The following is a 13,771-nucleotide window of genomic DNA, read 5'->3' as shown; positions in this document are numbered from 1 at the left end:
CAACTCCTAGCGGCCCTATGGATGGCAGAGCAGAACCCTGCCCGGTCCTCCTGCACCATCTTCTCACCTCCCAGCACTATATCAGACAATGCTTCGCTGCTATTCATAGAGTTTTCATGGCCAATTTTTTGGGAAGTGGGTGGCCAAGTCCTTCTTCCTGGTCTGTCTTAGTCTGGAAGCTCTGCTGAACCCTGTCCACCATGGGTGACCCTACTGGTACTTAAAATCCTAGTGGCATAGCTTTCAGCATCACAGTAACATGCAGCCACCACAATAGGACAACCAGTAGATGAGTAGTGTGGTTCTCTGACCAGGAGACGATCCTGGGCTGCAGTGGTGAGAGCACCGAATCTTAACCACTAGACCACCAGGGCTGGCGGAGCGCTGTGTACTTGCTCCCAGATGCTTCAGTCTGCTGATGACACGTCTAATTTCCCCTCTCAGCACCGTAGCCAGAGCCAGATGCTGCAGGGGGACTGGGGCATGCTGGGACAGTAGGCAGAGTGTTTGGTGAACAGCAAGGTTAAGTTTGAGGTCCAATGGATCACCCCAAAATCAGTCTAGATGCCACTTGGGATGGGGTGCTTGAAGGCAGTCTGAGCTGGAGATTGGGAAAGGTTTGGGAATCTGCAGGAAAGGAGGTAGAATTTTTGGGATCACATAGGGAGAATGTGTTGAGTTAAAGGAGCAGGGGCCAAAGGTGAAATCTTAGGGAGCACCTGTTAGATCGGTGACTTTGACTGCCTGAGGTGTTTGACCTCCGCAAGCGTCGGTTTCCTCACCTGTGAGCTGGGCTGGTGTCCTCTTTGAAGGGATGTTGGGAGCACTTGGCGTGCTGCTGGCCAGGGTGTGACTCCAGCAGCAGTGGTTTCCTGCCTCCCCCCTTCTACCGTATCCAGCTTTGTTGTTGTGTTTCTCAGGAACTGTAGTGTATGGTGAGCCCATCACCGCCAGCCTGGGGACTGATGGCTCCCACTACTGGAGCAAGAACTGGGCCAAGGCTGCTGCTTTCGTCACCTCCCCACCCCTGAGCCCCGACCCCACCACTCCGGACTTTCTGAACTCCTTGCTGTCCTGGTGAGTCTTGGCGACTTGTTCTCACTTTCCATTCTCAGTCGTTGCTCAGACCAGAGCGACCTGACGGGGTACACCGTGGTGGGCGAAAGCAGGCTTGCAGAGACAGCCTTGTTCTCCACACTGGGATTGCTAAACGGGAACAGGAGATTATCACTCTGATGCTGTTCTGGGGGGAATTCCAGACGAAAACCTGGGCCATCTTGAAAGGCACCCAGAGGGGATGCATGGAGTATCAAGGATTCCACTGTGGGGCAGTGTCACCTGTCAGATACCTCACACAGTAGAGTTAGATACACAGCATTAAAAAGAAGCTTTGGTATCATTTCATGTCTTCCCAAATTTCCTATCTCCTGAGGGGAGGATAGGCTATTGCAAAGACTTTCAGTGGCCTGGCACATTAAAAAAGTATGTTCGAGGGTGATTTGAAGTCGAAGATTCGTTAAAAGCCAGTCTTCTGTTTTCCTTCCAGTGGAGATCTCCAGGTCACGGGCAGCGCCCATTGTACTTTCAACACTGCCCAGAAGGCTGTGGGGAAGGACAACTTCACCCTGATCCCTGAAGGCACCAATGGCACCGAGGAGCGGATGTCCGTCATCTGGGATAAGGCTGTGGTAAGGAGCAGTGGTCTCGCTCATGTGCTGGCCTCAGCTGTCCCCTGCCTCCTCAGCTGAGGGCCGTGGTCTCATTTAGGCCTTGAAATGGCAGTTGAGAAAATTCTAGAAGCTCGTACTTGAGTGACAATATTTGTTAAGTTTGGAAATCCAAGACCACTCCTTATAGGTCATTTCCTCTTAAATGTTACATATGTATTTCTTATCATTATCATCTGTGGATCAGTGGAGACTGAAAGGAAGACAGTGTTTAAAATATGACTTTTTTGATCGCTCAGGAAAAAGCTTCCTTAGCAACCTGGTGACTTTCTCACTTAACCTTCTGCTCTTGGAAAAAGACTCAATTTCCTCAAAACTGTCATTTTGGGCCCTCTGGGCCTGGCACTTCTGCACACCACAGGCTTCTGGCAGGCTAGCTGTGAACATACACCGACATGTAGGGGATCTTTGTGCGTTTTCATTTTCAGTGTTTTAAAACATAATAACAGAACAGGTTTTCTGTTTCTTAATGGATCTTTTAGATTATATAAACAATATGTTCTTATTCCAAAAAGAATAAGGAAGTAAATAAAAATCACTCATAGCACCATCTTTCAGATAGAACTACAATTAACATTTTGGCAAATGTCTTTCCATTTTTCGCCAGTGCAAGAGTGCCCATGTGTGTATGATGTGTGAGTGTGTAAATAACATCGGCATCATACAAACATTGTGGCCTGTTTTTAAAAACAATATATCATGATAACTCCTCAGTTGAGGGAAACAATAGAAAGAATAAACAAATGGGACTTCATCAGACTAAAGAGCTTCTTCAAGGCAAGGGAAAACAGAATTGAAACAAAAAAACAACTCACTAATTGGGAAAAAATATTTACAAGCCACTTATCCGACAAAGGATTAATCTCCATAATATACAAAGAACTCACACGGCTTAACAACAAAAAAACAAACAACCCGATCAAAAAATGGGCAGAGGACATGAACAGACATTTCTTAAAAGAAGATATAAATATGGCCAATAGACACATGAAAAGATGTTCATCATCGCTAATCATCAGGGAAATGCAAATCAAAACTACACTAAGATATCACCTTACACCCGTTAGATTGGCAAAAACATCCAAAACCAAGAGCGACAAATGTTGGAGAGGTTGTGGAGAAAAAGGAACCCTCATACACTGTTGGTGGGAATGCAAACTGGTACAGCCACTATGGAAAACAGTATGGAGATTTCTCAAAAAGTTAAAAATAGAAATACCCTATGACCCAGCCATCCCATTACTGGGTATCTATCCTAAGAACCTGATATCAGAAATCTCAAGAGTCCGTTGCACCCCTATGTTCATCACAGCATTATTTACAGTAGCCAAGATGTGGAACCAACCTACATGCCCAGAAACTGATGATTGGATAAAGAAGATGTGGTATATATACACAATGGAATACTACTCAGCCATAAAAAAAGACAAAATTGGCCCATTCGCAGCAACGTGGATGGACCTCGAGGGTATTATGTTAAGCGAAATAAGCCAGTCAGAGAAAGACGAACTCTATATGACTCCACTCATAGGTGGAAGTTAACATATTGACAAAGACATCTGATCGGTGGTTACCAGGGAAAAGGGGGGGTGGGGGGAGGGCACAAAGGGGAAGAGGTGTACCCACAACATGACTAACAATAATGTACAACTGAAATCTCACAAGGTTGTAATCTATCATAACATTAATATAAAAAAATAAAAGGTTAAAGATAAAAAAAAACAATATATCATGAAGAGTCTCCACATTCTTATATAAAATTGAAAAACTTGGTTTTTAATAGCAGACTATTCAGTCTTAGTGCTGAACTATAATTCATTTGAAATTCTTCAGTTGAAGATTTGTGTTGTTTCTGATTTTTTTACTGGGTTGAACATCCTTGTAAACACATCATTGGATACATCTTTAATTATGCTTGTAGAAGAAATTTCTAGAAGTGGTATTGCTGAGTGAAAGGGTCTGTATTTTTAAGGCTTTTGTAATATATATTGTCAAGTTTCCTTCTAGAAAGATTGTACCAATTTATATGCTGCCAGCAGTGTATGACTTTCCCCAGTTTCTTCTACCAGGTTCAATTTGGTATTATCATCAAAAAAGCCAAAAGTATTGCTGATTTCATTAGTGAATTTTGTATCTCGTTGTTTTATGTTTAATTTCTTCTATTGCTTATTAGAGTGAATATTTTTTTCATACACTTGTTGGCCATTTGTATTTTCCTCTTTCTCTTAGTACCGGCTTATTTCCTTTGCCCATTTTTCTACTGGCTTTAGAGCGGGTTTCCTAACCCAGAGATACACGCTCATTTCCTCAAATTCTGTGCTTAAAGGGAAGTGGAACACAAGTGGTGGAGACGAGAAAGTGCAGGGATGGACGTGAGGAGGCAGCATGGGCATCTGTGGCTTGCCACAGAAAGCTGGACTGGGTTGAGTAGACCGGAAGCCTAAGCCTGCGCCTGAATTTTTGACAAGGGCGACCATTCAAGTCAAATGATATTTCCTGAGGAGACACTGTAGCTCCTTCAAATTTTTTTCTAACTTTTCTCTTTGAGATAATGATAGAGTCAGGGGAAGTTGCAAATAGAGGCCTGAGGGGTCCTGTGTACCCTTCGCCCGTTTCCCCCATGGTCACATCTTACATAATTATCATGTGATATCAAAACCTGGAGGTTGACAATGGTGCAATGTGTGCGTATAGTTCTATGTCATTTTGTCACACAGATTCATGTAACCACCACTGCAGTCGAGATACAGATCTCCTCTGTCACCACAAAGACCCCCTCATGCTGCCCCTTCATAGTCACAAGCACCCCTAACTCCTGGAGGAATCTTCTCCATCTCTTTAACTTTTTTATTTGGAGAATGTTATAATATAAATGAAATCATACAGTATGTGACCTTTTCAGATTGGCTTTTTCACTCAGCATGATGCCCTTAACATTCATCTAGTTGTTGTATCAGAAGTTTATTCCTTTTTATCTCTAAGTAGTGTTCTGTCCTTCAACTTTTTAACCTGCGTTTGGTGTGCTTGTGTGTGTGTGTTATGCTCTCAGGTCACTGGGAAGATGGACGAGAACCAGTTTGTGGCCGTGACCAGCACCAATGCAGCCAAAGTCTTCAACCTTTACCCCCGGAAAGGCCGCATTGCTGTGGGATCCGATGCTGACCTGGTCATCTGGGACCCCGACAGCATTAAAACCATCTCTGCCAAGACCCACAACAGCGTAAGGCCTGCTAACCATGCGGACACAATCCAAACTAATGACAGTCACAGAAAGAGACAGAGGCGAGGAGAATCCCCAGGATTTATGAAGAGAACTCACTGTGATAGGAATGAACTTTTCCCCAGGGTCTGTTATAGCTTGCAATGTGCTGAGAAAAAGGTAGCTATTTCTTTTTCTTTAGTGAGGTCAGTTTGGAATACCGTGGCCTCTGTATAGATAGATAGAGGTCTCTATCTATAGACCTTCCAAGTCTCCAAAGTCATACCTGGACATCAGAAGCTTCTAGAAGTCAGGCACCATTCCATGTTAATGGTTTCATCCACCACCTCTCATGGCTGCACTTGGTACAAGCAATCTAAATAAAACCTTCAAATGTCCACTCCTGAGATGCCCACTGGGCACTCTTGTTATTTTAAGCCGCTATTTTCTCATGTCAGTGTTGCTGTAAGAAACCTAAATGACAGATGCTCTTATTGTCCTAAAAGAACGAATTGACTTTGACTTTTCCCCAAATAGGAGAAATGCCCCCAGCAGCCGGTTCTGATCATGATTTTAGAATCTGCAGTTTTGAGGTATCTCTTGCCTCTCGGTCTAGACTGCAGAGCTTGGGGATGTCCCGTCTCATTAATGGGACCCTGGGCAAGGGACTTCGTCACATCCCAGACTCCTCAGCTGAGGATGAGGGGTTTAGACAAGGTCTCTGAGTCCTGTGATTCTGTGAGGTCCATGGGCATTAGGCAGAAGTGTTAGATACCAGTGGTTCTTCATATAAGAAATTGTGTGTGTTGGGCTGACCCAGTGGCTTAGTGGTTAAGTTCGCATGCTCCGCTTCAGTGGCCCAGCGTTACAGGTTTGGATCCTAGGCATGGACCCAGCACTGTTCATCAAGCCATGCTTTGGCAGCATCCCACATAAAAAAAAGACAGAGGAAGACCGGACAGATGTTAGTTCAGTGACAGTCTTCCTCAAGCAAAAAAAGAGGAAGATTGGCAACAGATGGTAGCTCAGGGCCAGTCTTCCTCTCTCTCACACACACACAGACACACACACACAAATTGTGTGTGTATTTGTATATGTTTGCGTGTATATGTATAAACAAATAAAATATTGTAGAAACATGGACAAAGGGAGAGCTTTGGAAAAGAAATGGGCATAGGACAGAAGTATTTTATGCCAGAAACTCATGAATTTTGAAGTGAATTCTTAATGACTGAAGAGAATATTCTAGAAAAAGTTCTAAATTGAATGATGGCTCAGTAGGAGTCTAATTCTAGACTGCCCATCCTAGATAGCCTCAGCCAGCAAGTTCTGACACCTCCCCAGAGCGCCATGACAGAGCAGGGGTGGGCTCTGGCGTCCCCCCAGGGCAGCCCTGAGCCCATGGCCGGATCCCACTCTCTCCCCTTAGGGCAGAGGTACTTGGGCTGCGGGGCTCCCCTCGAGCTTCTGCTGGCATCTGTGGGTGCCTTCTGGGAAGGCTGCCCAGTGCTCAGCATTGATAGGTGACTTTTTTCCTCCTTCCCCACTGGCTGGCTTAGCTTTGCAGCATAGCCTTACAGCCACACTGTTTTGTAATTTAGATCACAACTTCTTGGGGGTCCAGAATGGCTTCTTTATGGGCAGGGGTCCTAGAGTCCTGCCTAGTGAACCTACCTCTTCATAAGCGTTTAACATTACGGTCCCATTTACTCTTTCATTTGGCCTTCTCAATAAACGGATGGTGTTATTATCCCAATTGGGAAGATAAATAAACAGAGGTTAGAGAGCTTAAGTGACCAGTCTAACGTTACATAGCTATTTTGCGGTAGAGCCAGAATTAGAACCCAAAATTGTGCAGGGCTCTTCCCTGCCAGACTGTGTGTGCAGCCTCTTGGTCAGGCTTAGATGGAGAAAATGCTTCCCCTCCCGTGCAGAGTCCCGTCCCCAGAGGTAAGATGAAGGGCGAACTGGACTCTGTTTGAGCTGCAGATGACCCTGCCAGGGAGCTGGCATTTGGAGCTCTTAATATGGCAGAGAGAGGATGTGAAGGAGAGATGATTTGAGAAGACAGATTCTGCCTCTAGACATTCCACCTGGAACCTGTCCAGAGCAATAGCACTGACCTACCCTTACCTCCAGGCAACCCATGTGGGAAACGTTGACTTCCAGAAGTGCCTCTTTTCCGTCCTTCTCTGTTTGAAGGAGCCACCATTAAACATGCCTGTGCAGCATTCATCATCCGGAGAATACAAATAGGAGGCTTTCCACGTGTAATATAGTGTTTCCTACCACGGGCTAATTAGCTTTAATTTGGAGCGTTTAGCTGACTTATTGACAACCCTGTTGCTAAGCCTCTGCGTGGATTTCCAGGCATCCAGCCAGATGAGTAATTTTAGGGAGCCTTGTGGATGTAGGTTAAAATGTCTACACCTGGTGAGCCAGGAAGCGTCGCTGCCTCCTGGTTTGACACAGGGTAGGTTCCAAACACCCTGATCTGCGACCTGACTGTTGCACTTATTAATGTTGTCACTTAGAGTCATGAACTGGTTCTTCCACTTTTCAAAAACTGGGAGATGGCCCACAGCTCTGCTGGGTGCTTGTCATCAGTCATTTACAGGCAACAAATTCAATATGTGCATCTTATGATGTCTGACGCTAAAGAGCTTGCAGACTTGTTGAGAAAGTGCAATAAAAACACAGTGAACAAATGAATGTTTTCTTAAATGCCTGCTGTGTGCTGAGTAGCGTGCCAGATGCTTGTGTTCATTTTATTTTGTGTGGTCCTGGCATTAGTCCTGTGAAGTGGGCCTTATTCCCTTCTAATGAGGAAGCTGAGACTCGGGAGTGTTAAGGACTTGAGTAAAGTCACACAACTGTCCAGTCGCAGACCTGAGATGTGAACCCAAGGCAAATGGCACCATGTCCGGGGTTGCCTCTGTTACTCCAGTAGGGCACAAGAAGAGCTTCTTAGAGTATAGACCATTAACTGTGTAATGACATGGAAAAGATACACTTGATGCAGCCCTGAAAGGACGGTGCCCACCCTTTCAAAGGTCGTTTCAGAGCCGACAGGATTCTCGTGGTGGTCTGCACATGCAGGATGCTTTTTTTCCGTGTTGTCCTCTTCACATAAGCCTTGCGAGGGAGACAGATGGAATTAACTAACCCTCAAACATTTTATCGAAGGCGTGTCTCTTAGGTTACCACAGTCCTTTCATTTCGGGACTTCAGTTTAACCACATCGCTAACAGATTGGAAAACCAAGCAAGCCAGAGGGAAAGGTTACTCATGCATGGTCCATTTCGAGATTAAATTTAGAACTCGGTCAGAGAAGGCCTTTGGATTTTAATCTGATTGGAGCTTGAGTTTGTGAGAACAAAGTCACTGTTAATACAAGGAATTATTCTCTCTATATTTGTGTAGCATTTGCAAACTCTCAGACTTTTCCGTACAGTTTTTCTGTTCAATTATTCCCCCCCCCCCAAATTTTTGAGAAGTAGGAAAAGACTATTCCACATTCTAGACAGGGAAATTAAGATGTAGCGATGAAGCGCCCGCTGGGGCACCCAGTTGGGACAGGACCTCCTCCCTGGGCCTTTCTCGTGGGTGCATGATATCGCAGTGGGTGCTTCCAGGCTGATGAGACCTGGCCGGGCTGGCAGGGCCTGTTCTAAAGCGCACTGTGCTCCCTTCCACTAGTCTCTCGAGTACAACATCTTTGAAGGCATGGAGTGCCGCGGCTCTCCACTGGTGGTCATCAGCCAGGGGAAGATTGTCCTGGAAGACGGCACCCTTCATGTCACTGAAGGCTCTGGGCGCTACGTCCCCCGGAAGCCCTTCCCTGATTTTGTTTACAAGCGTATCAAGGCAAGGAGCAGGGTGAGTAGCTCTGATCTTAGGAATTGTTTTTATCATGGATTAAGTTCAGTTCCATAAACACTTACTAAGCACTTTGAGTCAGAATATTGAGGTGAGTATGGAGGATTCAGGAATAAGGGAAACGTGGTCTTTTTATTCCTGGAGTTCAGAATACCCGCGGAGGAGTCAGGCCTGTCCGTAACCAGCCAGAATGAAGTGAAACTGCAGTATGTCCTGTGTTGAGGAGTGTGCAGAGAGGTTCAGAGGAGAGAACCACTCCTGTGGAGTCATGGGGGAAAGTGTCAAGGGGAGAGAGCATTTTGAGTTGGGTTTTGAAGTTTAAGTAGGAGTTTGACAAGTCAGAGAAGGGAGACAAGGGAATTCGGTAGAGAGAATGTCATGAGCATGGAAAATGTACAGTGTATTCAGGGCATGGTGAACAGTACCTGTCCTGAGGAGAGCCCTCCATCCTCACATCTCACAGCCTGTCCCGATCTCTCTTCCTTCCCCATCAGGAGGGTTGCTGGGGAGGCGTCCTCTGTGAATGCGCCTGAGTCTAGGGGCTCTTGTGTTTTGCAGCTGGCAGAGCTGAGAGGGGTCCCTCGCGGCCTGTATGACGGACCTGTGTGCGAGGTGTCTGTGACACCCAAGACAGTCACTCCAGCCTCCTCCGCTAAGACATCTCCTGCCAAGCAGCAGGCCCCACCTGTCCGGAACCTGCACCAGTCTGGATTCAGCTTGTCTGGTAAGGTTATGATTTGGTTGGGCCCACTTCTGCAGGGCCATGCTCGGTGGCGCTGGTGAGTCTAGAATCACTTTTGTAGAAGCAGCAGAAGCAGAGACGAATGGGACTCCCATTCTTCCCAAAGTGGGAAATACTAACACCACCGGAGATGTAATTCACGGCAAATGGCCAGCTGGGTTTCAGAATCTCAACATGGGTTGACATCACGTATAATGTCATGTTGCAGACACTGTGTAATACCTGGTGTATTAGGAGACAGTTTTTCAATGTGTTACGTCCATCATAAACAGGAGGTTGTGGTATTTCAAGACTCCTTTCCCCCCCCCACCCAGGCAGTGTAATGTGGTAGTTCAGCTCGTGGAGTCTGGACTTTGAACAGCTTAACTTTGTAGCCCAGATGCTGGCTGTGCCTCACTCTCCTCGTCTGTGGAATGGGTATAACAGTAGCTACCTCATGGGCTGCTTGTGAGGATTACACGAGTTCCTAGACACGCCAAGTGCCTAGAATAGAGCCGTGTGATCATTTTAGATATTTGCTTGGATAAAATTCGTAATGTCGGGGAGGGGAGAGGAAACGGTCCAGACTTTAGAGCTCCCTTACCTGCAAGTTCCTTCCATTTAGCCCATGACTGAAAACCTTCCACTTTCCCCGCTCCCTGTGCCAGATACACATCCAGATTTTTATGGCGTGTTCAAGAAACAGTTAAGCAGATAGATGTTTTTTTCTTGTCACATATACTGGTTTTGAGAAAGTTACCATATATGCCGTAAAGGGATTACCACAAAATTTAAAAGTAACGAACCTTAGTTTTGTCATAAAGTAAAGTGAATAATACAAATGTCTGTGCTGTCTTATCTCACCAGGCCGTTCAGATATAAGGAGGCATCCTTAGTCCTGCTTCTGCTCACACAGTGGATCTGGGCTCTTGGGGAACAGAATGCCAGACAGGGCTGCACCTTCCAAGAAGCCACACTCACTTTGACTAATGAGAATAGGGACAGGATGTGGTCCGAGTCAGTCCAGAGCCTGAAGTGCAGTGTTGTTCTATACGTGGTTGTGCTTTTTCAAGTACTGGATCCGACCAGCATCTGTGAGGATTGCTCTATGCAGTCTGTGATTCTTTGGCTACTTGAGGCCTGTCCCTTTCTTTGTTTAAGCTTTCAGTGAGGTTTTGAGAGAAGGACGAAGAATGGGCCTGGTCCTTTTCCCCTCAGCCGAGCTGTGTCATTCGGGTTTAGAGCAGGAATTCTTGTGGCCGCGTCTGTGACCCTCGCCCCTCTCTCCTCTCCAGGTGCCCAGATCGACGACAACATCCCCCGCCGCACCACCCAGCGCATCGTGGCTCCCCCTGGTGGCCGTGCCAACATCACCAGCCTGGGCTAGACTGCCGGCCGCAGCCCACCTGGGCATGGGGGATGGGACACCTGAGGACATTCTGAGACTTCCTTCCTTTTTTTTTTTTTAAGAGCCTGTGATAGTTACTGTGGGGCAGCCAGTTCACGGGGGGGGGGGGGCACCCTCTCGGGCCCTGCACTCCGTCCCTCACCCGGAGTCACTGATTTTGCTCACCTATTTCCCTACACATCTACAAATATCACACCCAGGTCTATTCACCAACCCCACACATGGAACTGCATCCAACACTCAGACATGCGAAACAAAGCAAATCACAACGAGGGTGTTTCTCATCGCCAGCCTCTGTTGTACTTGTTATCATCTTCCTTTTCATGGTGGGGAAGATAAAGTGAATTGCCCAGAGCTGCCTTTTTCTTTTTAAATTTTTAAAAAAGTTTTCTTTGTGGGGCTGGGGAAGGGTGGGTGGGGGACTGGGGAGAGGTTTTTTTTTAATACTAAATTGGAAAGCCTAATTCAATATTAATACAAGGGGTTTGAACTGGACATCCTAATGATGCAATTATGTAACCACCAAGCTGATTCAGGCTGGTTGGCAAACTCATCATGTGCCTCCTGAGAGGCTCCAAAATGTCCACATCATCGTTCCGTAGTCTTCTGGGTCAACTGTTGATAACAAGGGCAGGTTTTCTTTTTGGCCTAGATTTTGCTGCAGATTAAATCTTTTGAGGACTCTCTTCTCCTCTCTTCTTTTCTGCTCTCTCTCTCTAGCTTCTTCATTCATGAATATTTTCACATGTCTGTCTCTTTCTTTGTGCCTCCTGCAGCCCTTGTCTCTGAGACGGTGTTTTTCTCTCCTTCCCGTGTTGACTTCTTAGCTATCCGGGTCTACCATTTTACTGCGGCCCTAAGAACCTGCCTGGAAGCATGTGAACTTTGGCATCGCGACTGCGGGGATAACGCTAGTCCATGTAAGCCTGGTGCTACCCACCCGCCACCACGAGGACATGTGTTTGAGTTGCAGACGCTTCCCAGGTTCAGGGAAGGGCCGAGTTACTCACCCACACCCTCACACGTGGGCCCAGAGTAGGACCTCAGACCGTGCCGAGATGTTAAAGAAGGCTGAGGCTACAGGACGTGAGAGTTTTTTTCCTCCATGCAATGCTGACTGGCTAAAGGCATGATCAGATCTGTAAATTGAGCCCCAAACCCAAGTGACCCAACCAGCTTCAAGCCAGCCACCAGCTCAGAGATATTGAGCTAGTGGGAGTCTGGCCCTGAGGCCCTGCCAGTTCCCAGCTAGGTATCTTTGGGGATTCCAGAACACACTAGGACTTCTCACTTCGGGGAAAAATTTTTTTTTCTATCCAATCATTTCCAAAGACATCATGCAATATAGGCAGGCCTTCTAAACTCAGAAAATCCTGGGGAAATTTGACTTAAAGTCCATTTTACTTTGCAAGAGGAAAAATCTACTTAATGAGTGATACACACGTTGGAGCTATTGTGGGGAGAAAACCTTACAAACCAGACGTGTGGCCCCTAGGATGCCGCAGGTTATCCTGTATCTACATCCCCGCCTCTCCTGTCTCAGAGACCCTCCCACAGCTGCCTTTCTGCCCGTCCCTGCCTTTGCTGATCTGTGTTGCGTTTCCTTCCAGACATGTTTACAACTTCTAAGCAATGTCACGTTCGCAGGCTTTGATTAAACCAAATCTGCTTTTGTAAAGTGTAACCTAAAAACGTAGGTCAGCCCGTCACTATACTCTTCTCTCCACATGTTCTGCCTTTGGGGTTATGGTTGGGGTTATTTTTTGTTGTTGTTGTTGTTTATTTGTTATTTTAAAAGTAAATTGCACTTTTAAAAAATAATTGGTTAACTTAATATATTTGCTTTTTTTTTTCTCACCTGCACTTCAAGGAAATTTGAACAAGTTGGAAAAAAAAATTTTTTGTTTCAATTCTAAGAAACACTTGCAGCTCCTCAGTATTCACTTGAGTCTTCCTGTTTTTCCTGTACTGGTCATGGTCATTTCGGTTTTTGGATTGTTCTCTTAACACAACTTAAAAGCTGAAGATTTCCGCAGGCTGTGTAAGCATGTTTCCCTGTGGGCTTGCTCTGTGTGTCTGTTCAATGAATGTCATATGTAAATGCTAAAATAAATTGACAGTGTCTCAGAACTGAGTAACTGCAGTGACTTGATGCTCTCAAACAGCGTAGGATTCAATAATAGATGGTTTTTAATCCTTGGAATTGTGATTGTGACCCATGAGTGGAGGAACTTTCAGTGCAAAAGCTGATAATGTGTGTAGCCAGAAGAGTACCTTTTTTTTGTAACCACTGTCTTAATGGCAAAATAATTATGGTAAAAAAACAAGTCTCGTGTTTATTCCTTAAAAACTCTGTGTTATATTACCATGGAACGCCTAATAAAGCAAAATGTGGTTGTTTCAGGGTGTGTCTGTGTTGAGTTGTTCAAGGAGGGAGCTGCCTGACCCCCCCCTCCATCGGGACTTTCCTTCCTGGAGCTTTAGCGGGCGCCTTGGGCCTCGTCTTGGTGACTCCACCCATTTAAGAGATTTCGCTACATGCTGTTATGTCCACGCCGCTGAGGTCCAGTTCTGAGCAGAGCTCTGCATGGCAGAGCTGAGTGTCAGAAATCCATGGACTCCATCCTAGAGAGGCCACGCCAGCCTCCACTATCAAGCTGCAAACATGAGTTGGAAGTGGGAGTGGGTGGGACCGTATAGGTTAGTCTGAGGACCTCTCTGGGTTCCTGCATCCTTGCAGCTTGTTGACCCTGGAGAACCTGCAAACTACAGGGGTCCTGAAGATAAGAGACTGAGGTGTGTTGACCTGCATCCAGAGCTCAGTCAGGGAGCTGTCA

At 46.1% G+C, this 13,771-nt stretch overlaps 1 protein-coding gene across 2 annotated transcripts in view; it reads left to right on the top strand.

Annotated features, from left to right (window-relative positions):
* DPYSL2 (dihydropyrimidinase like 2) overlaps window positions 1-13,337 on the top strand; it is a 129,661-nt gene extending 116,324 nt beyond the window's left edge. For both annotated transcript variants that reach the window (XM_044766853.2, XM_044766854.2), the window contains exons 9-14: window positions 921-1,077; window positions 1,547-1,688; window positions 4,777-4,947; window positions 8,626-8,805; window positions 9,364-9,529; window positions 10,822-13,337. In XM_044766853.2, coding sequence (XP_044622788.2) covers window positions 921-1,077; window positions 1,547-1,688; window positions 4,777-4,947; window positions 8,626-8,805; window positions 9,364-9,529; window positions 10,822-10,913 — 908 coding nt within the window. In that variant the 3' untranslated portion in view covers window positions 10,914-13,337. The remainder of the gene's footprint in view (window positions 1-920; window positions 1,078-1,546; window positions 1,689-4,776; window positions 4,948-8,625; window positions 8,806-9,363; window positions 9,530-10,821) is intronic.
* Window positions 13,338-13,771: the final 434 nt, after the last annotated feature.

Source organism: Equus asinus, chromosome 3 (assembly GCF_041296235.1).
Source record: "Equus asinus isolate D_3611 breed Donkey chromosome 3, EquAss-T2T_v2, whole genome shotgun sequence".
Taxonomy (NCBI): domain Eukaryota; kingdom Metazoa; phylum Chordata; class Mammalia; order Perissodactyla; family Equidae; genus Equus; species Equus asinus.
The sequence above is the reverse complement of the archived record's forward strand: the minus strand, read 5'-3'. Positions and strand labels throughout refer to the sequence as shown.